The 21,004-nt window shown below is 38.6% G+C and overlaps 5 protein-coding genes and 1 long non-coding RNA gene across 8 annotated transcripts; 1 reads left to right on the top strand and 5 right to left on the bottom strand.

Moving 5' to 3' along the window:
* Nucleotides 1–425: 425 nt before the first annotated feature.
* LOC108087506 (proton-coupled amino acid transporter-like protein pathetic) lies at nucleotides 426–11,746 on the bottom strand. 2 transcript variants are annotated; one of them, XM_017184904.2, is made up of 7 exons: nucleotides 11,549–11,746; nucleotides 5,462–5,512; nucleotides 5,328–5,392; nucleotides 3,290–3,385; nucleotides 3,076–3,226; nucleotides 1,898–2,812; nucleotides 426–1,792 (listed from the first exon to the last, which is right to left on the bottom strand). In XM_017184904.2, exons 2-7 carry the CDS (start codon nucleotides 5,474–5,476, stop codon nucleotides 1,610–1,612), a joined length of 1,425 nt encoding a protein of 474 aa, XP_017040393.1. In that variant the 5' UTR covers nucleotides 5,477–5,512; nucleotides 11,549–11,746; the 3' UTR covers nucleotides 426–1,609. The 2 variants fall into 2 exon arrangements, with proteins under 2 accessions (XP_017040393.1, XP_043065115.1); XM_043209180.1 differs by lacking the exon at nucleotides 11,549–11,746 and adding an exon at nucleotides 11,053–11,071.
* LOC108087508 lies at nucleotides 3,429–5,316 on the top strand. 2 transcript variants are annotated; one of them, XR_001771178.1, is made up of 3 exons: nucleotides 3,429–4,873; nucleotides 4,933–5,011; nucleotides 5,081–5,316. It is a non-coding gene; the product is annotated as an uncharacterized LOC108087508 (long non-coding RNA). The 2 variants fall into 2 exon arrangements; XR_001771177.2 differs by having other exon boundaries at nucleotides 4,609–4,641; nucleotides 4,723–5,011.
* A 1,286-nt stretch (nucleotides 11,747–13,032) lies between the features above and the next one.
* LOC108087507 (leucine-rich repeat-containing protein 59) lies at nucleotides 13,033–15,811 on the bottom strand. Its single transcript, XM_017184905.2, has 4 exons — nucleotides 15,576–15,811; nucleotides 14,699–14,758; nucleotides 14,370–14,636; nucleotides 13,033–14,276 (listed from the first exon to the last, which is right to left on the bottom strand). Exons 1-4 carry the CDS (start codon nucleotides 15,687–15,689, stop codon nucleotides 13,725–13,727), a joined length of 993 nt encoding a protein of 330 aa, XP_017040394.1. The 5' UTR covers nucleotides 15,690–15,811; the 3' UTR covers nucleotides 13,033–13,724.
* A 1,616-nt stretch (nucleotides 15,812–17,427) lies between these two features.
* Nucleotides 17,428–19,044, bottom strand: LOC108087569 (40S ribosomal protein S9). Its single transcript, XM_017184999.2, has 4 exons — nucleotides 18,977–19,044; nucleotides 18,548–18,792; nucleotides 17,970–18,156; nucleotides 17,428–17,682 (listed from the first exon to the last, which is right to left on the bottom strand). Exons 2-4 carry the CDS (start codon nucleotides 18,768–18,770, stop codon nucleotides 17,505–17,507), a joined length of 588 nt encoding a protein of 195 aa, XP_017040488.1. The 5' UTR covers nucleotides 18,771–18,792; nucleotides 18,977–19,044; the 3' UTR covers nucleotides 17,428–17,504.
* Nucleotides 19,045–19,327: 283 nt separating this feature from the next.
* LOC108087437 lies at nucleotides 19,328–19,987 on the bottom strand. The gene is made up of 3 exons (XM_017184789.1): nucleotides 19,772–19,987; nucleotides 19,553–19,720; nucleotides 19,328–19,489 (listed from the first exon to the last, which is right to left on the bottom strand). Exons 1-3 carry the CDS (start codon nucleotides 19,985–19,987, stop codon nucleotides 19,328–19,330), a joined length of 546 nt encoding a protein of 181 aa, XP_017040278.1.
* Nucleotides 19,988–20,142: 155 nt separating this feature from the next.
* On the bottom strand, nucleotides 20,143–20,744 carry LOC108087406. Its single transcript, XM_017184746.1, has 2 exons — nucleotides 20,361–20,744; nucleotides 20,143–20,298 (listed from the first exon to the last, which is right to left on the bottom strand). Exons 1-2 carry the CDS (start codon nucleotides 20,742–20,744, stop codon nucleotides 20,143–20,145), a joined length of 540 nt encoding a protein of 179 aa, XP_017040235.1.
* Nucleotides 20,745–21,004: the final 260 nt, after the last annotated feature.

The following is a 21,004-nucleotide window of genomic DNA, read 5'->3' as shown; positions in this document are numbered from 1 at the left end:
GGATCGTGGTCCACATCTTTGCCTTGGAGGTTACCTAATTGGCCAAAAATCTCGAGTTCAATTGCCCGTAATGTTTTGAACTTGCCCCCTTTGCCCACGAAGCAAACAAAAGTGGGCTTTTGTGTGGGATCGAACAAGCAATTTAGGTGAAAATAACATCAACAACGATCCGAATTCGCTTCGCCCCTGTCCACAGACCACTTGTTACCAATTAACAAATGACTATTCAGTCAGTGGTAATTGAAGTTGGTCGATCAGGTTTTCGGCCATTCAGTGGACGGATATTCCGAAATGATCAGAGCAAGTGCCACGCGTTGAACCCGCAGGGCAAAAACGGTAAGAAAAGTTCAGGGTCTATAAAATAATCAATTAAATCGGTAGCTATTCAATAAAGAGTCTCATGCAAATAAGTACAAACAAATTTCTTCGGTTGACATTCTCTTTTTTTTAATTTTCTGTGTATATTTATTTCTTTTTGTTTTCTTTTACAATTTAAACATTTTTCAAAAAAAGTAAACGTTCATATCAATCTTTGTTCTTCTGAATATGTAATATGGACAACTCGAAATACTTTTCTGGGCAGATATACTTAGTTCTCGTTGCGATCATATCAATATACATATGTACAGTTGACGGATAAGTCTGCGGTTCAACTTTTCTTCATTTTACAATTAAAACTGTTTCGTTGCCTTCACAGGATTTTAAATGCAAAATAAAATGTTTATAAATTTAATGTTTCACTTTTTTATTTACTTTATAGTTTCGCTAAGTATTTTTTCTCGTGTAAAGCTATCATTAAAATACAAAAATATGTATGCAACAAAAAAATATGTTTACACAAAGTAAATATCGGGGTAATTCAATGTAACTTATTACTCTGCTAGATTTCGTATAAAAATGGTATTCTTTGAGTAATTTAGCTCATCATAATTGGAACTGATTGATTGCAAAGGCTCCTTTGCAATCGTTCTAATGCTTACGAACTAAACATGCTAAAAAAGTTAAATAATGTACGCATATCATTTGCTACGGAACAAAATTAAAAAAAGGGGAAAATTAGGCATGAAATGATGGCTTCAGTTTTGGTTTTTGCTTTTAGTAATACTCTTTTAGAACAGAGAGAAAGGGGTTTTCTTTCGAAGGAAGGGGGCGGGGCGAGCTTTTCCTCTAGTTTACCGGTTGCTACACAAGTCTTTTATAGCTCTGTACTAAATCGTACTAAAATCAATAGGAAACAAATGAAGTGCACTTAGTACAGTTACAGTTTGAAAGCCGCTTGAATCGCTTTTTAGTCTGTTCTAAAAGTTTTCGCGATGGCCATCAACTAGCTTACCCTCTAATGTATATAATTGCAAGTGTACTAAAACGTGCTGAAACGGCATAGTGGTGCTCAAGAGTGTGCTAAATACAGTGGACACTCGCTTAGTGAATAGTAAATCCCTTTCGGTTCTCAAAACAGACACTAAGCAACAGACAAAATGTACAAAATGTGGGCGCAGTTTTACATCTAACAATAGTTAGATGATGGTTCTAAGAAGCAGAGCCTCTCTTCTAGCTCGTCTTCAGCTATGTGGTTTTCTTCTATGTAGATAGTAGTAGGATTCCCTTTTTAGTTCTTAAGGGTTACGGCGGCATCCTTGGGAGCGTAGGCTTTCAGGATGTCCTCAATGGCCGCCAGGGAGCCGAAGATCAGAGCTCCAATGCCGCACAAGGTGATGAAGATGTTCTTCCACAGAATCCAGTTGAATTTACCGAAGCCAGTCTCCCAATGGACAATCAGTTCAATGATTACCTGGAAAATAAAAAAGATATTCATATTATAATAAATGTTAAAAAACAATAGATACTTATTCGGAAATTACAATCCTTTATAATTAAATAGATGGTTTATACTTACAGGGAAAATCAATCCAAGGATGGAGAAGCAGAAGGCACCGATGAGACCCATGAAGGGACCAATTGTGGGAACGGCAACGGCCAGAACTACGGCAGCGGTGACCAGCACGGTGCGCAGGACATAGTTGACCACATTGGGACGCTTCGTGCACTTCTCCTTGATGCTATCCCACACGATCTCCAGGCAGACGAAGAACTGCAGTCCGAATGTACAGTAGACGGCGAGGGAGATGAGCACCTTGACCGCCTGGGCGGGCCACTCCTCGATGGGAAGATTCAGAGCAATGCTCTGTTCGGTGGCAGAACCATATCGCAGATAGCCAAGGAATCCCAGGAGCATATAGATCAGGGTCACGCCGGACATTCCCTGGCTGAGCACACCGCAGATGCCGAGGAACTTCTGCGGCGTCTTCATGTTGTTCTCCAACGGCATCACCACACCGATGGCCTCCATGGCAAAGATGGTGATCGAGAAGAACTGCGGCAGGGTGCCCCACACTACGAATTCGCGTTCCTGAACGGGGGGCAGATCCTGCACCAGGTAGTAGAACGTAATGGCCAGTCCCAGGCCCATGAACAAGTTGGCCACCATCGAAACGGGCGCCAGGTACTTGAGATTCGGCACCCAGGCAATGAGGATCAGGGGTATCAGCAGTGCACAAATCAGCAGCCGCAGACTGATCTCCGTTCCCGTCCAGTAGTTGATCAACTGCTCGAAGTTCGAAGCCACGATCACCGTGTACACCGAGCAGGTGCCGAAGTAGGTCAGAAAGAGACCGAACAGGATGGAGAACTTGGCCACCGGAGCGAATCCGCGGCACCACTTCGGTCCTTTCTGGAAGGCTGCCTCGGCGATCTCGGCAAAGGTCATCTTGGTGCGACGTGTCCGGTAGTACAGCTTGTGACCACATTTTACCTACAAGAAAAAGGAAGATAATTATAATAATGAAATAATAAATTATAGTTAATTTAACAATTTAATGGATAAGTCACATTTCCATGGATTTCATATATCAACAAAGTCATTTCAATTGTAGTTATAAAACAGCTTAACAAGAAAATGAGATACATTATTGTTTATATTATTGATACATTTAAAAAACAGAAATGTGACTTATTTATAATAAATTATTTATATATTATATTTTTTATATTTTTCTTATTAATAGGTTGTCTTACCAGAATGTAACTGCAGTGCGTGCAAATGAAGGCGGTGAAGATGGTGGTGAAGATACCCATGACGAGTCCGGAGTACATGAAAGCCACTGGCATTCCCAGAATACCAGTGCCCAAGGAGGCCTTAAGCAAATGCGTGAGGGTTTCATTATCCCTAAAGGAAAAATAATTAAATATTTATTAATATAAACTCCAAACTAATAGTATTTCAACTTACGTTGTGGGATGCTCGTTGTCTCGCAGGGCAAAGGGATCGAAGTCATTTCCAGCCAAGGCCTGCTCGGTGTCCGACTTGCGGGGCTGGATTTTGTACCTGCAAGATGGATAAAAATGAAACCATTAGTTGGGGAATTTTTTAGAGGAGAAAGGGGGCTACAATTTCCTCAAATGATAACCTCAATTCTACATTGGTGGGTTCTAAGTCGCCCATTGTCATGCTGGAGCAATCGGAGCAATTGGCTGTGTAAAACTGAAACTCGCCACGAAACTGCATCGGTTTCTTATATGCTGACAGTGAAATTCCCGTGCCACGGAATTGCTGCATCTGCAATTACACTTGTTGGCCGTCTCGTCTGTCTGTGCCACACCGCCGGCTCATAATACTACACTTGTAACTAAATGTCGATCGAGAGAAAAAAAGAAACAAACTGCTGTCGCAGTCGAAGGCATTTTGCCGGCCGAATTTGGACAGGCCGCTTCTGATTGGCCTGGTCTGGCCAATTGACGGAATCTATGGATTCCGATCCATTCCAGAGTGCCTGACTCGAATTGCCGATTCGGTTGCATCAGCCATAAAAGAAAACTGCACTCCACAGCTGAAAAACTCAGCCTGGCTTTATGTTGAACAAAATTTTACTAGACCAGGTTTCAAAAGCTCCCGAAAGGTAGGCTATGGATTTTTACATCATCGCTTTATCGCAAAACAAATTTCGAATAAGATGGAAATTAAAATGTAGTATTACTTGAGAGCTAATCATTATAAAAAATGATTTAAATATATTTCTGCCATTCATAGGTTCACATTAATGTTAAAATTGCTTTAAATCAAAGTTCTTTTTTCAGTTGTATGAATGAAGTAATCTTGGAAAAGTTATAGTCGCACATAATAATTAATTTATAATCGAAATATAAATCATTTGGTCTGGTTGTTAATATTTTAAGGTAGCTGCAACCCTTTGTAATACCAGCAATTTATATAACCATTTTTAAAACCGGATGTAAATCATTTGAATGACAGCGCTTTTTTAACAAACGAAAATTAAAACTTTCCGCCTTCTGATAATTGCTGATATTTGAAACCCCCTATGAAAAGTGGACTTCCGGGCAAAACGCGCTTAGAATACTATACTTTTGAAGGTACTTTTATTATAAATATTCCTATCAGTTCAAAAACAAATCTCAGGTTATCGGCTATAGTTCGTACAGTTCAATCTTTAATCACTGCAGCGTCATCAAAATAAGTTTTACAATAACAAGAGAAAAATCATTTGAGTAAGTAAATTAAAGTCTAACATTCATTCATCTTCTGAAAACGAGAAAAGTCTTACACGTGTGCTTGCTGATATTGTCGTAAAAATTGCTAATTTATTTCACGCCATTTTTGTTCGACAGAAATGTTTTCAAATATAATTTTCTTGTTTATTTCCCCAGCAATAATATTTGCATCTAAAAGGCAGATCGCCAAAATTGATATTTATCAAACGACAGCGGATGGGTTGCATAAATATTTAGAAAATAACGACCAGCACCTTGAACCTGGGAGATAACTCACAATATTGATTAACAAAAGCGCTCAAAGTACGTAAGTGGATTTGGTTTTGATTTATTTCTATTGCGTTCTGTAGTAGGAATTTATAATAGGTGCACCTCGCCTTGGCGCTTACGTGATTTGTGCCTTTTAAAAGGCAAGAGACTGGTTGATTATAGACCTTTTTATCTGGTGAGCTTAACCTGGCTATCAAGTCTGCCCTCTAGACGAGACCTCTAATATTTTAATAACTCTGAACAGATCCCCCGCTCTTCAGACTAATTGATAATTGTAATCAATCTGAGCTGCTCGTGTCAGAGTGTCCGGTTTTAAGGTCTTACAAAGCATTTTTAGTCTCAATTTAGCCGTCGTCGTCACATCAAAGGCCAATTAGCGACATCGAGCCACTAATCTACTCGTAAACTTAATTGGCAAACATGCCACACCAGCAATTTAGGCGACATATTTTTAGCACATTGACCAGACTGATGAGAGATGAGATACTCACATGACTTTTCCTTCGCCGGGCAGGAATTGCTCCATTTCCTGCGGCGCATGCTTGGAGCCGCTGTCCTAAAAAACCCAAAGAATAAAGCAATTAATAAAGGTAATTACTCAATTGAGGTTCTAGATAGTACTTACCACAATGTTAACCATTTTGAAAGTAGCTGTTTCCTTACTTCAGAGAGAAAACTGCAAGGGAAAAGATAAAATGAGATTACTTTTAATTGGATAATAGTAAACTCTGAAAATGTTTATATATGTACATAAATGTTCATATCCAGTTCGAATATTGAAGTGTCTGGGCGCCACAATTTCAATAAAAATTGATTATTAAATCAATAGTGGAGAATGCGTGTCCAATACAAAATAAAATGTTATCTTAAATGGCTATTAATTGGCACTTAATGCACTTTAAAACAGTGAGGTGTTTTGAATTTTAATACTCAATAGGTTTGAGAAATATAACGTACATATATGTACATATGTATGTATATACAATTAATAGCCATTTAAGTTAATATTTCATTTTGTATTCGACACGCATTCCTCTATTGATTTAATAATCAATTTTTATTGAAATTGTGGCGCCCAGACACTTCAATATTCGAACTGGATATTTCCAGACCCAAACTAATAGAATCCCCCTTTATTAAGTAAACGAACAGACAGCCTCTCTTGATTTGATTTAATTGTCTGCGATTTGTGTCTGAAATATTCCAATATGCAAAAGTTCAATTGCCCGTTAATGGTTTTGTGCGACTCACTTTCAATTTAAGCCGTTTGGCTTTAATTTATGGTAATAAAATCGTACAAAAATGTGAACGAATTTTTTGGCAATTTGTATGCAAATTTTCAGGGAAGCAATTGAACATAATTTTGGTCACTTAAACTTTGCACTAATGAGTTTTATATTTTTAGAACTTTGGATGCGACATATGCTGCTGTTCTCGGATCTCAATGACATATTTTCGTTTAATTGGTTTTTCCTTTTGCGTTTCGGCCTTTGTGTCCGAGTTCTATTATTAATCTGTTAAATCCCTGTCACATGTGCCACATTTCACACAGTAAATGTGCCGAGTATTTGCTGAGTGGGTGAGTTTTTCTGTACTTTGTACTGGCCCCCAAATGAGTAGCACTTTTTTTTTATATACTTAGGGTCTTGGGCACTTTTAAGAACTTAATTCGAGGCCCGACTTGAGGGTTATATTGCGACTTAAGCCGGTTCTGTTTCGTACAAATGACAAATGATATATTTATGTGCATAAATTTGTTTTCGCTCTTTCTCCGCTTTTGCATATCAATTTGCAACTCTCAGACGCTGCGTAGACAGTTTCGGATTGTCTTTAGATGTTTCTTTTGGCCGGTTTTGTTTTGGCCATGTTTCGCCGCTTATTTGACTGATTTCGCAACGCGGTTGAATGACCCCGCACTTGACTTGGCCTGACCTTTGGCTCAAGGGTTTCGGGGAATGCGAGATAAGCCCTCTGGAGAGAGCAACCACTTGGGGGCCAAAACGAAACTGGCTGACTTTTACAGCCATTTACAGCTATTGAAAAGGCAGCGATTCAAGGCAATTGGAAGCGGCTCATATATTACTTTATCTAACTGAAACGTCACAGCGAAATCACGCACATGGCACTCATCACCCCGATAAGATATAGAATCAAAACATCGGGCAGCATTATCGCTGAATGAATGAATCAAAATGTTGGGAGAACGAAATATCTGCGTGAGGCACACACACAATATTTTGGCACAACGGTCTACTGAAAGAACCTTCACCCAGTGAAGATGAAAAAACAAAAAAAAGTTGGCACACATTTGGTAGTATTTTGTTTTAGTTTTTTTTTTGTTTTACTGCTTCTATATTTTTAGTGCTAGGTGCTTGGCTTCTGTTATGCCAAATGTTTGCCCTTATCGTCCACATACATAGTTCTCACTATTTCGATCCCCAAAAACCGGTGCGCACCGGTTTGCCCGATTTATCGGAAGATACGTTGTATATATACGTGTTCGTCTCGGCATTATCATTTATTTCGGTTGCGTGAGCAAAAAGCATGACTGTGCTAAAATCGAACCGAAACATATACAAACCGATCCGAAATTGGGAGCAATTACGGTGGGCACGATATTTGCCGAAATATATTTCGATTGCATCATTTCAATTGAAATATATAAGTTTAGTTTTCCTTTCCCCAATCAATAGTTTGTTGACCTTTTTATCTATTATATATCTTATTAAAGTGATATGTGATTTGAATATCACATGACAGAAACCTTTTCAAATGTGCTGTTGATCATTTTATGAGGTGTTTAACACTTTATCGGGGTTTACAGTACTCTAATTAGTTTTGCAAGTATTACAATTTAACTGCTTTAAAAACAAATATGTTCATTTGGTTTAGAAACAACTTTGTTTTTGATTACTTTTCTATATTTAATCCTAACTAATTATCACTTGCCTGCCAAACGTGACAGATCACTGAAAAGCAAATCGAAACCTTGAATATCAAAACCTCGGCAATCCGAAGTATTTAGAGAATCCGCAACTAAGGAAAGTAATGCCCCATTGTAAGTCATGCTAAATGAAAACAAAGAATCTTGCTAATGGCATGCGAGCGTGAGAATCGGTTGAAAAATGCTGTTGCTGCAACCACTTTCTGGTAGAAATTCAAACTCTTTATATTTTTCACAAAACATATGACTGTCTGGGTTTCTCTTAAGCAATCGGGTTCTCTATTAGCAGCATCCCAAAATGATGAGAGCGTCTATAAAGTAAAAACCCACCCGGTCGAGCCCCTCGGCCTTAAATGGAACCACGTGTTTCGACTTTGTTGCTGTGGATTTATTTTTATAGCTACCAGACATAACATAGTGCCATTTCAACCGATCCCTTTAAAAGGGTTGTAATTTTTGACAAATTCATATATTTATCGCACCCACTAGGAAAATATTGTTGGGCCTGACTCATATTTAAGCGGAAAACGATAAAGCTGTAAGTTGTAATGGGGGAACGAACCCTTTCCCATTACCCGATAATACCGCCACTTTCCCACACGATATCCGAGTGCGTTCTGCGTAAGAAAAACATAAAACGATATTCTCAGTCTTGACAACAAATGTTTATATTTAGACCCAAGTTCATCTGAGCGTTCGTGCTGCAAAACTTTTCTAAAATTTCATCAGCCAAATATCTTTTTTCTGACTTGCGGCATGCATAAGCCGCAAGACTTTTTGAGTAGTAAAGTTAACTCTTCTTATCTAGTAGCAAACAAATAAAGTATTTTATTTCGATTCATCCGAGCTTTATGTGTGTACGACTGTTTATTTTGGGGGGTCATGTTTATGAATTGCAAGTTTTGTCATAAGTTTTTCCCAATTACTGGGTTCTTTTCGTTGTTGGGTTTTCTGAGGAATTTTTAAGATAATGAAACATGGTTCTTGGAAGCAAACAAGGTTAAATTGTCTGCGGAAGAGACCGATAAGAATACAAAATTCTTTAATAAAGAAAACTAGAATTACCCATATTTTTCTGTAGGTTGTAGTACACCTACGTAATTGATTTTAAAATGTATTTTTGCTGTTCGTTTCGTCGCTTGTCTTGCAAATCATTTTTAAAGATCTACGGATCTTGAAAACATTTACGCAGCTGTTTGCTGACGTTGAAATGAGCTCAAAGATCACTTTCTGTACAACATTCACGTCACTAAAAAGGGGGTCTGACCTCCATATGCATATGAATAATAAGCCCGTGTCATTTTAATGGAAAACTGCTGATCAAATAGAGCTCCCATTGAGTTACCTTAAAGTTTTCTTATCAACGCGGAGACACGAGCGAAAAAAAAACCCTGTCTTTCGTGTTATCTACAGAAGCTTTGGGAAGCGAGTGCAATTTACTTGCTGTTTGAGGTGTTTAAAACAATTAACAACAATTTGAGAGTTTGCATGCGGTCGTTGCATAATATCAATTCTGATAACAACCCATGAAAATCGCCACAAAGGTCACATTATCGTTTTAGATAATATACCGTTATATGACTGTGGTTTTTATGGTTTTTTTTTTTTTTGGTAATTGCTTTCTGCACTGAAAGCGGCACTTTTTATTGGAAAGTGTTTATCGATCGTCCAATGGTCCAATCAATTCTGGGGGCCAAAACGGCAACCTATTTAAGAATCGACCTTCTCAGGTGTTGCGGAAATTAGTTGCGTCTAAAAATAAATCAGTTTCTGTCCGGCCAGTTGAGGCAAGGAAGGCGGTCAAGTGTAATGTCTGGTGGCAAATTGCGCAAATGGGAAATGCGGACAAAAGAGCGGAGGCGATTGACGACAAAAGATGGACAGCAAGAATAACAGTAAACAACCATGAATGTCATTGCAGGATAAGAATAGGGCAAAGACCCAGAGCTAAATGTCCTTATATCACACAATGTTGACCAGCTAATGGCTATTACATTTTTAAAACCCTTAAATAATTTGGCTTGCTTGTATTAAAAAAACATAGTACTATTTTATTATTATTGTTACCAAATCTCATTAATATCAGGATTATTAATTTTTTTCGTTTTTTGATATTCATTACTTTGCAATAAGTGTCTCTTAAATCATTGCTTGAAACCTAAAGCTAAATTTAAAATTCTTAATCCCTAAATCATACACGGAATAGATTTATTCTTGGAAGACTCCAAATATCTCGAAGGTTGCCCACGCAATCAACAGTTGCACCCACACTCTCTCTTTTCTTTACTTTCTGTCTGTGGCTCTCTCACTTCCTCCTGTTACTTATTGCTTGCACCCACTTGGACTCCAGTCTCTGACGTCACAGTTTTACTGCGTCTTTGACTTTTGCTTGAAAAGTGTTGTTATGCTAATTACCAACAACGACAACAGCACCAAAATCAATAACACAACTACAAAATGCGCGCGAAAGAAGGGAATTGGGTAAAATCGTAAAGATATGGCCAAGACAGGCACACCTCAGTCTGAAAACTCATGATACACGGCCAAAAAAAAATAGATTTTTGATAATATGTATTAGTAAAAGTTTTATCGAGACTATATTATCTGTAAATTGTTTGTTTTTGCTTTACTGAACCTATTTGGCCTAAATTCCTTTTGGACATGTCCTTGATGAGTCAGTTTGGGTCGATCTAAAAGAAGGTGGGTGCAGTAGTCCGCGTGGGTGAGGTAATTGCATTGACGTGTGCAGATAGCTTTGATAGTAATGCCTCTTTTTGTATACATTTCTACCACTCTTTTTGGTGTGTTGGCATTGAGGGAACTTTCCCTTGGCTAAGTGCTCAATTAAAGCTAAATTACGTATTGCAATTTAGCGAAAAACGTGGAATATCAGCAAGTCAAATGGGGAAACCTATTCGCAGCCATTGAACTATCGCATACACAAACAACTTAACTGCGGTGGAAAACGCGGGCACTAAATAAAATGCTAATATTCCATTTATGCCCAAGAAAAACAGTTTTTCAAAAAGACCCGAAAAATATAATTGGTAGAAAATGATGAGAGTCGAAATGCAAATAACGGGACAGGTGCAACGTGGGCATTTTAATGTCGACGTTGAATTGCACGCGTGTCCGACCCAAAATATAAAGAACTTTTTTTTCGTTTTTCCCTTGTCCGATTTTTGAAAAGGTTTCGGTTTTAATTGTGATTATAATTGTCACTGCGGCTATTTTTGTTTCGTTTTTTTATTGTGGTTGTTTTTGGTTCTCACCTACACTACACTTTTTGACAATGTCAATTAATTATATTCTTTTTCGTGGCTTCCATTTATTTTTTTTTTGGTTTCGAATACATAACACATGTGTGTGGCAGTGCACTCTGCCTCTGCTATTTTCAGAACAAACCCAATTTTTCTGTTTCAGCCATGTGCTTCACGTGCCCTATTTCGGTCCCTCACTTCCGACGACTGTACAGTTTTGAATTTCTGGTTTTCGTACACACGTTCAGGGGCGGACGCAGGGGGGTGTCCGGGGGTCCGGACCCCCCCCAAAATCTCAGACTTTTTCAAATTTCCTTACAGCACACGGCTTTTCAACCATAAAAACTAAAATTTTTTTTGGTCGGACCCCCCAAAAGAACAAATTTTTTGATCGAACCCCCTAAACGTAAAATTTTTTGATCGGACCCCCCAAACAACAAAAATTTTTCGATCGGACCCCCCCAAAATTTTTTTCTGCGTCCGCCCCTGCACACGTTAGATAGCTTACTTTTATTTCTTCCTTTTCTGAAGAGTTGACGATACACGAAATGCCGCGTAAGTCAAACACTTTGCTTGGTCGTCTTAAATAGGTGTTCTTGTCCGAATAATCGTTTCAATAATGCCAACAGTTCAACCGTGGCTACCAAAAATCGGAGGTTCCTCCCACGAAAACCGGGTGGACTGCGCGAAGACTAAAGAGAAACTGTGAAGAGCGTTCGGCAGACGGCTGTTTAAATACTCGTCGAGAGCCCCAATGCGAGAGCGCGCCAAAAAACGCAGCCGGTTCGGAATAGCGTTGACCATCTAGCTACATATTTACTCACGGATTTAACAGACTTAAATTACAAACTTTATATATTACTTAAACGTTGGCCGATCTTTTGATTGTAATAGCTTCTATTTTGTACCTAATAACCTGTTTACAGTTTTAGCATAATAACGCATATGCTAAGATTTAAGGTTTCGTGTTGAAGTTTTCAAACATACTTTCTGACTTTTTTCCGCCAAAGAGCCAGTACTGAGTCCAAAAAGAGAAAAAAAGAGAAAGAGAGCAACATCGACTAAAGCCGGCAAAATAGAGAAAATAGGGGATAGAAATAAAGGCACAAAGGACATCGGCAAGGATGCGCTGAATATAAGGAGAGCAAACGTAAGATTAAAAGGCAAAAAAGAAAAAAAGAAGACCATCCCTTTTGGATGACGAAATCAAAGATGAGCTTTTCATAAGCGTGGCAGATTCTATAGTCTTCGCCGGAAACACGAAACTTTAAAATTGAAGTCGGGCGAAACGACAAACTCCTTTTCTATTGTATTTGATAAACAAAATTGCATCAGCAATAAGGGTGCACTTTCAGTTCTGATAAAGATAAATATTTATTTAAGTTTTTGCTCACTCACGATGTTTAACAATAATTGCCTCCCACAAATACATAAGTACGTCATCGTTCTACAACTTTCTATTGATGAAATTCACTTTGAATGGAAACCGGTTTGTTTTCGCAAGTCATTTATCAATTATTTTAGATATGCGAATGAACTGATTACGAAAAGCTATCAGATAAAAGACGAAGAATGATTTACACTTTCCTCTGAACTAAAATCTTATCAAATTCAAGGTAAAAAAAGAAAAAATGTACCTCATTGAAATTCGTTAAAATAGATTGAATATCTCTTAGTATGCATATATAAATATAATAAAAACAAGTTGATAAAGACACTCGCGTGCCCAATGGGAGCTATAAATATAAGATAACCACATGACCAAATCAATAGATAAGCATAAATTTCAAATAATCTTAATTAAAATTAGTTTTATTACCGGTTTCCTGGGAAATAAAACAGAATTCATTTATTCCGTTTGGGTTGCAAATATTTCTGTAGTGCTTAATATAAAGCAATAATTATCATTATCGTATGTGAATGACAATTAAAACCATTGATAACACGATTTTTTATTGTGTTAGCTTCCCCCAAAAAGAAAAAAAACTTAAATGAGTTTTATAAATGTAAAATTTTATTCCAAAAATCTTGATCAATCTTTGTTAAAATACAATTATTTTGATTTTGCATAAATCATATGAAACCGCTTAATTTTCATTTTGATATTCTGCAAATCGTATTGCGATAAAATCTATGGGATTTGAAATCTAACGTGAATACAATTTAAGATTGAACTTTAAATAAAGTGGGAATTGCACAGGAAACGCTTACTATAGATTAAGTTATTTTATTTTTATGTTGAGACGTTGTGGATATTACAAGGGTGTCTGGTTTGACTGTGTCTGTAGTTTCTATGCATTGGCCAGTTTGGAACCGCCATTCAGTTACTATTGAGTTGAGCTTGAGCTATGATTAGGTTAGCTGTCTTTTCATCTGAGTTCGATTGAGTTGAGTGATTGAGTGTAGTTTGGTGTCTTTTAAGTGGCCTCTTCAGTTGCGGAGTGTGTGTGTGGTATTCCTGTTGATCTCCCGTCAATGGACGTTGTTGCTTAGTGTCTACGTAAATAAATGGCAGTAAATTACAGATAATGGTATATCAAAGTAGCAGTCGTATAACTCGTTCAGGTGGTCTACACGTATCCCAATTTTATTTTTGCCCCACACTCGCGCTATGCATCCGAATTTTATTTAGCGTATTCCTCTATTTGAAGCCCAGCGCTCTAAGGCTTCAAATAAATGAACCGTCAGTGTTCCTCTGGCGGAGTTCGGAACTCGGAGATCCAGTCGGTGACGCGCAGGCGAAAGATTTCCGTTTTGGTCAGGATCCAATCACGATATTGATGGGGTATATACTCCACCAGCTTGTCTGCGATGTCCGGGTTCTTGAACATAATCATGTAGATGATCAATACGTTAATGATGAAGAGAACGAGAAAGGTCATCAGTGAAGAAAGTGCGGCTCTGGACAGCAGACTCAGCCAGGTTTTGCTACTGGCGTTCTTTTTCTTTTGATTGTTCTTCTGATTGGACTTGGCTCCCGATCCTGTTCCACTTCCTGATGATCCTGCTGCATTCACTGGTTTGATTGTCAACTCATTGTCACCCGCTCCGGCCAGTTTTTTGGCTTTGGCCTTCTTGTTATTGGGCTTGTTGGACTTTTTTCCGCTGGTAGCTCCGCCATTCGTTTGGGCGGAGTTGGTATTGGAGTCCCCCGCTCCGGCCATTTTCTGGTTTTCCTGGGCTGCCAAGCGTTCGCGTTCAATCAATTCCGGCTTGTAGTTGGCGCAGATGCTGACCTGGAAAATGGGAAAAACGGAAAGAATGTAGATTGGGGAAAATGGTTGCAAAGCTATGCCACTTGAGGGCCACTCAACTTGAGAACCACTTACAGTATTCTTGGCCGCCTGCTGGCAGTCCTTTTGCGTGGAACAGCAACCCACAATCTTTGCCCAGGCGGGCGTAAGGGGATTCCCCTTCAAGTCCAAATAGCGCAAACGACGCAGCTGACCGAAGCTAATGGGCAAGTGCTCCAAGCAGTTGTTGTACAGATCCAAGTGGCGTAGCTGCTCCAGCTGGCCAAAGTCCTCCGGCAGGAAGGTGATTTGATTCTTGCTCAGATCCAATCGCACCAAACGTGTCAGAATTGAGAAGTTTTTCTACCAAAAACAAGTTGTTTAGACTGTGGTGCTCGATTAGATTTCTTGGAGGATATACTTACTCCCAGGTTAACCAGACGATTGCTGGACAGATCCAAAACAGTGACGCGCTTGAACGAAGCCTGCAAAGGACAAGGGCAGAATGAATTGAGAAGTTGTGGTAAACATGTCCAAAAAAAGGAAACCCCCGAAAAATGCAACTGCCCTTAATATCCTTTCCATTTATATTACACCCCTTATAAGTAAGTTGCCCTAAGGTTTTTTTGACTTCTAGAACGTGTTATAAATATCAACATTAAACATTTTTTAACATTTACTGTTGAATTAAAGTAAATTTTTGTTTTCATCTATAGTTTTTATGTGAAATTATATATTTTAAGATCATAATTCTTTAATTTAATAAAATGAAAATATATTTTTTAATTGATCTAACAAAGGAGGAATATGTTTTTAATGGAAACTTTTTATTAATAATTTTAATGCTTCAGACCTAAAAAAGGATATTCTGCAGTCAGGACTTTTGTCCTCTAGCTTCCATACTGGTTTTTATTTTTTTTTTTTTTTGGCAACCTTTTGAGTTTTAAGGGGTGGCAAAGACCAAAAATCAACCCCCTCGAGCGAATTCAACTGCAATTTCAGCAACACCACACCAGGGTTAAGGAGAGAGAGGAAGTCAACGTCACCGTTAAATTCAAGCCAGCCGGCAGAATAACAAAAAAAAGATGAAGAGAGGAAGTGGATCTCCCTTTCTTTCCCCGACAAACCACCCCACCCTAGCCCCTGCTGTCTGAGCAAGCGAGATAGAGTGTGACTAGACACTCGCCAGACAACAGCCGTGACCCCCAAGCGGGAGTGAGACGGGTTAACGCAGATTGAGACACCAAGAATCGGTGCTAATTACCGCAGAACATCGGTACTTGCATTTGTACGTGTACTTACAATTTCCCGCACCGGTATTTCGCTCAATTCGGACAGGCTTAAGTCGCAGGACTCGTCCACCACACGCTCCTTGACGTTGACCTTTACCTTCGCCTTGTCACCGGCCTTCGGCATTTTGGCGATATTTATTTAGCCACGGTATTCGAATTAGTTCCAGCTGTTGTTTTTCTAGGAGCTTGTGTTTACGCTAAACTCAAGTGATTTTCAAAAGTTCGTTTTGTGCGAATGGCAAATTGGTGGGGAAGCGCGCCAAAGCTCAAAGAAAGATGAATGCCAAGTTGATGACGGTAGTATTTCGTTAGCTTTGGAATTCGGTAATACTGCTGACTGTTAAAATAGGGTCACTTTGATTTTTCAAAATTGGTAAGCCGCCAATGTTTTCTTTTTGTTCCTTCGTCGAAAGAAGTTCTAAAATTAGGAAACACTTACTAAGGTTAATTTTAGTAAAAAATAAAGTAAAAAATAAAATCAACTGAAGTTACTGCGAGCATTTATTTAAAATAAGTTTTAATTAATCACTTGAGAACTTATTTTTCCTAACGGTCGACCAAAGACGAAATTCAAATCTATCGATATGACGAACAGCTGTTTGTGTTTACGTTTAATTTGTTGCGATGCGTTTTGCTAAAAAGTCTTAAATGTCTTCCAAAAGAGTTCGTAGAAGGAACTTTTCCGAGTTTGAAGAACATGCTCTCGTCGACCTCGTCCTGTTGAACAAGGATGTTTTGAAGGAAAAAAAAGAGATGGGGAAACATGGCGCAAAAAGGCAGAAACATGGAAGCGGCTTGCCGAGGATTTTAGGTCGGAAACTGGAAGCGATCGACCATGGGTAGCTCTTCGAGAGAAATTCGACAACCTGAAGAAAAGCTACCGGAACCATCTCCACAGAAGTAAAAATCGGAACAAAAGAAGGGAAATCTCTGCCGTTAGAAATCCTTCTTGTTCCGGGTCCTCCGTGTCGGAGAACAGTAGACTCTCAGGAACCCACACAACACCACTGGAAAATCATTTGGACAGCGACGGTAAGTGTTCTTAAAATCAGCATAGATTTACAACTAAATATCACTATATTTACATTTATTTTAATTTTTGTTCACAGTAAATTTACAGTTGGTAAATTCAGCCGCCGATGAAATTCCAGCTATCAGCTCTGAAATCTCGGACAGCTCTCAGTTGCTGCATGTAAGCTAATTTAGTTCCTTTAGTTATGTTTCTTATCTTTGCTTAGATTTTTAAGGAAAATATTGATGATATCGAAGAGTCAGAAGAAGAGAATTTTGAGGATTATCAAACGTGGAGCCCGCCAAGGAATGACAAGACACCAATTTCTACCGATGCGAAAACGAAAACGCTCATTGAGGTGGAACAGTTGGAAGTGTTTAAGTTAAAACATGAACATTTTAAGGAACAAAATTCCAGGGCAGCTGAAAAACATAAATACGAACTAGAAATTCAAACTGTGGAACTGAAAACAATTCAATTAAAAAATCAATTACTTCAGTTTAAAATTAAAAAGGAACGGCAGGAATCAGATAAAAAGGAATGATCTAGTTTCTCGTTCATAATGTAATGTGTTCTCAAAGATGTTATACGAATTCGCCGTTATGGTTTAGTCGACTGATTAATTGTAACACGTTTGTGGTAGTCACTATGTTTAATAAATTTATTACATCTAACGAAAATGATAATAGTTTTTTGTAAAACCGCCATTTTGCACCGCACTGCGGACTTTTTTCTGCTATCTAACTATCTTAAGGTCAAAAGAGAAATAGGTTACATATATAAAAATTCAATCTGTATACCCTGTTCCATTCTAAACCACCAAACCAAATCCCATTCAAGCAATAAGTTATTTCAGATAATTTTACATTTATTTGCGTAAAAAACTCTGCGCCTTGTATTTAACTGGCTGCAGCTGGATACAGCTGCTTAGTCCTCCTCCTCTTCGGCAGCTCCACCGCCACCGCCTTGGTTCTTCTTCAGGTTCTTCCTCTTGACGCGTCCAGGACGGCCGCCACCGAAGGGCGACTTCAGGGAGAAGTCGATGTGCTTCTGGGAGTCCAGGCGCACCACGAACGAGGGGATGTTGACCACCTGCTTGCGCACACTGTGGGGCAGAAAAAAAATAAGATGTCAGGTTAGCTAAATCTATTAGGAAGACCTGCAAGTAGTGGCTGCAAGATTTAAAAAACGTTCAGTGCAACTTACGCTGGGCGGGCATTTTGCAAATTCGATTGGAGTGAACAGAGTCACATGCGCAATCTTAAGACGTTGAGAGCCGGTGCAAGCATTGTAGCCTGTTCGACTCACAAGTGGTCTTACTGAACAAAACAGATAAATGGATCTGAGAAAGCCTGGCGACGTTCTATCGTCGCTCGTCCAAGCGATATTTACCGAATGTGACGCTGGCGAATCAGCACGCGGGCGTGATGGATCGACTTCGCCAATCCCAGCTTGAACACCTGCGTCTGCAGACGACGCTCCAAGAAGTCCTCGATCTTCAGACCCAGCACGTAATCGAGCTTCATGCGGGACTCGTCCAGGACACCGATACGGACCAGACGGCGCAGCAGGGCGTTACCTATTTGGAAAAAAAAAAAAAGATATTTAACAAAGTTTCAATACAAATTTTTCAGAACTGTGCAAACTGGAGCTGTCTTCAGAGTGTATTGGTTAACGTCAAAGTTTTTTCAGACAAGAAGTGTCAGAATATTTATTTTTAATACAGTTCATCATGTCATTTACTTAAAGGTTCTACAGTCGAACTTTCTGACCATTCAAATTGATTTATTCTTCACAGTGGTAACAGATCTTTCAGTTTAATGTAAATATAAACAGATTGCTTTCATTCATATTGAATGTTCAAAAACGTGCTAAACATAACCTCAAATATTAGCAACTGAGACGGGTGTTTTTCTGGGCCTTCTCTTTAGGGAATTTCGACTGTAGTATGGAGTGTTTCCTGTACTTACCCTGGAACAGACGCTTCTCGTCCTTCTCGTCGAGGGTCAGCAGCTCACGGGCGGCCTTACGGATTTTGGCCAGAGCGTACTTGACACGCCACACCTCACGCTTGTTGCGCAGACCATACTCGCCGATGATCTTCAACTCCTGGTCCAGACGCGCCTTTTCATAGGGGCGACGGGGAGTCACATAGGTCTTCGAGAAGACCGAGGGTATACGGCCGTTCACCATGGTTCCGACAATTCAACGTGGACTGCACAAATAAAAAACGAGGTTAGGTTACTTTTGCTTTTAGGCACCTTCGTGGTTTCGTTAAAACTTTGCTTAAGAGATGTTCGCCGGCGTTGATTTAGACTCGGGCAAACATATTTTAAGTGTTTTCGAACATATTTACAATGGTTTTTTTTAGTTTTCGCTGAGCTCCAACTTTAACTTACCGAATCGCTCACGGTTGAAAAAGAAAAGAGGAAGATGGAAGCAGCGTGTTATAGAGCTGACAAATTACCGATGACACTATCGATATATAGTCGTTTAGAACCCAACCCTAAGAATTCCCAAAATTATTCTTCAACCTTTTTACAATGGTTGAAATCTCGGGTCTTAAAAAATATGTGAATTCAGATTCAAAAAACTTTGAAATTCCCCTCCCTTTATGATTAATATTTTAAGTTTTTTTAGATTATAAAGCTACAGAAAACATTTCTTTTACATTTTAAAGGAAAAAATAGATAAAAGGTATATGATTCTGGATAGCATTGTGATTTTATTATCTGCATTATTTAAGAGACTTATTCAGAATACTTTTCAACACGAGATACATAGACTCTTACATCTGTTCTCCATTTCCTCATCATTGATGTTCGCAATTGAAACATATAAAATCCGTTTGGGATGGGAATCTCCTTAATTGTGTTTTCATCAACGGGGAAACCGGTGACAGTTATGTTTTGCTGCTGTGGTAAATCCTTCAGTCATTAAGAAATAGTCTTTTTCAATTCGCATTGAATTCTTACCTTCAGAGGACAGGTAGCGTTTACATTCATAGTTTTCAACAACGGTGACATTAGAAATCCGAAAAACCCGCTGGCCAAATACTGCCGACTAAATACGCAGTAGTCCAAGGTTTCATTTAGAATTTGAAACCGCCTGTTCTTGACTAGTTTGAAAATTCCCAGGTTGAGCTAAAATATATGAATGTTTTACCTATTCGAGGATTTTATTTTCCAACTTACAATTATATTATCAATGGGTTCTTTATAGAGGAATATCTCACTGACATACAGAGCTGCACGCCCATTTTTTCTGTGGACCACTTGACAAGTTTTAAAATATGTAAACGAAGGGTCCAAGGCACTACACTCCATTTTATTGATTTTGAAGACTTTTCCTTCGGTCCAATTTGATATTATTAGTATAGGCAGTAATAAACTCAATAGCTGATCTTTCATGTTGACTCATCGATGGAAAATATTGAACTATTGAATTGTCTGGCTTTGCTTATAGTCAATTTAATGGCTCGTTTGCTTTGATTGATTAAAATTGTTTTTTTTTTTTATCCACTTAATGTTAATATGTATTGGCAATTATTTTAACAATGCCCAATTCACCCACGCAGCCCGTAAACGTTGACTTGTAATCGCCAGACTCCAAAACCGCCAACAGAAACAACCAGTTTGTACTCGCCTTCTGGCAAAATGGAAGCAAGGTGACTCAGTGTCTGCTTATTGAAAGTCATTTTCTTTACATAAATATCCTTCTCCTGTAAGTATAATATATATAGTATGAGACTTTATCATATTTTACCATTAATTCTTTACTCACTGGATAGGGACAAGAATGATTGGCGTTGGTGGCCGACATCAGAGATTCATGGAATATATAGAAAATCGGGTATTCCTGCGGTCTGCGCATATAATAGCAAAAGTCGATGGTATGGTTAATATAAAACAACCTGTATACATTCGACTTGCGGAATATGCTCAGGTTGAACTTAATCTTATCGATGGGCTTTTCGTATTTTATATTGATGTGGAAATTCATACCGACTTCGTTTCGGCGCACCATTTTTAGGACACACTCTTTAATTTCAACAAACTTTAGATCAAGACTTTTGCAATCCATGTTGGTAAAACGAAAATCCGATCCTCGGCTGGCGGCAAAAGAAGTCAGAGTCACAATTAGATAGAACCCCGACAGAAGCTTCATGTTGAGTGCTTTGATTTTGGTGACAATTTGACATTATTCTGGGCTCAGTGAATTACCATTGCTATTAAAAGTAAATTAAGCTGAAAGAGTAATTTATTGCAAATGATAGTGTTTGTATCTCTTCTTTTACAATAAATTAAAATTATGTTTAAAGTTTTACAAATACACATATTAACAAATGATTAGTCCAGAAATAAATAGACTTTTTATTCCCTCCATGTCTTTTTCCTTTGGTTTTTGTGGTTTTTAGCTGTTCAGAT

This window comes from Drosophila ficusphila, unplaced genomic scaffold (genome assembly GCF_018152265.1).
Source record: "Drosophila ficusphila isolate 14025-0441.05 unplaced genomic scaffold, ASM1815226v1 contig_106, whole genome shotgun sequence".
Classification (NCBI taxonomy): domain Eukaryota; kingdom Metazoa; phylum Arthropoda; class Insecta; order Diptera; family Drosophilidae; genus Drosophila; species Drosophila ficusphila.
Note: the sequence above shows the minus strand (reverse complement) of the source record. Positions and strands in the feature narration are given on the sequence as shown.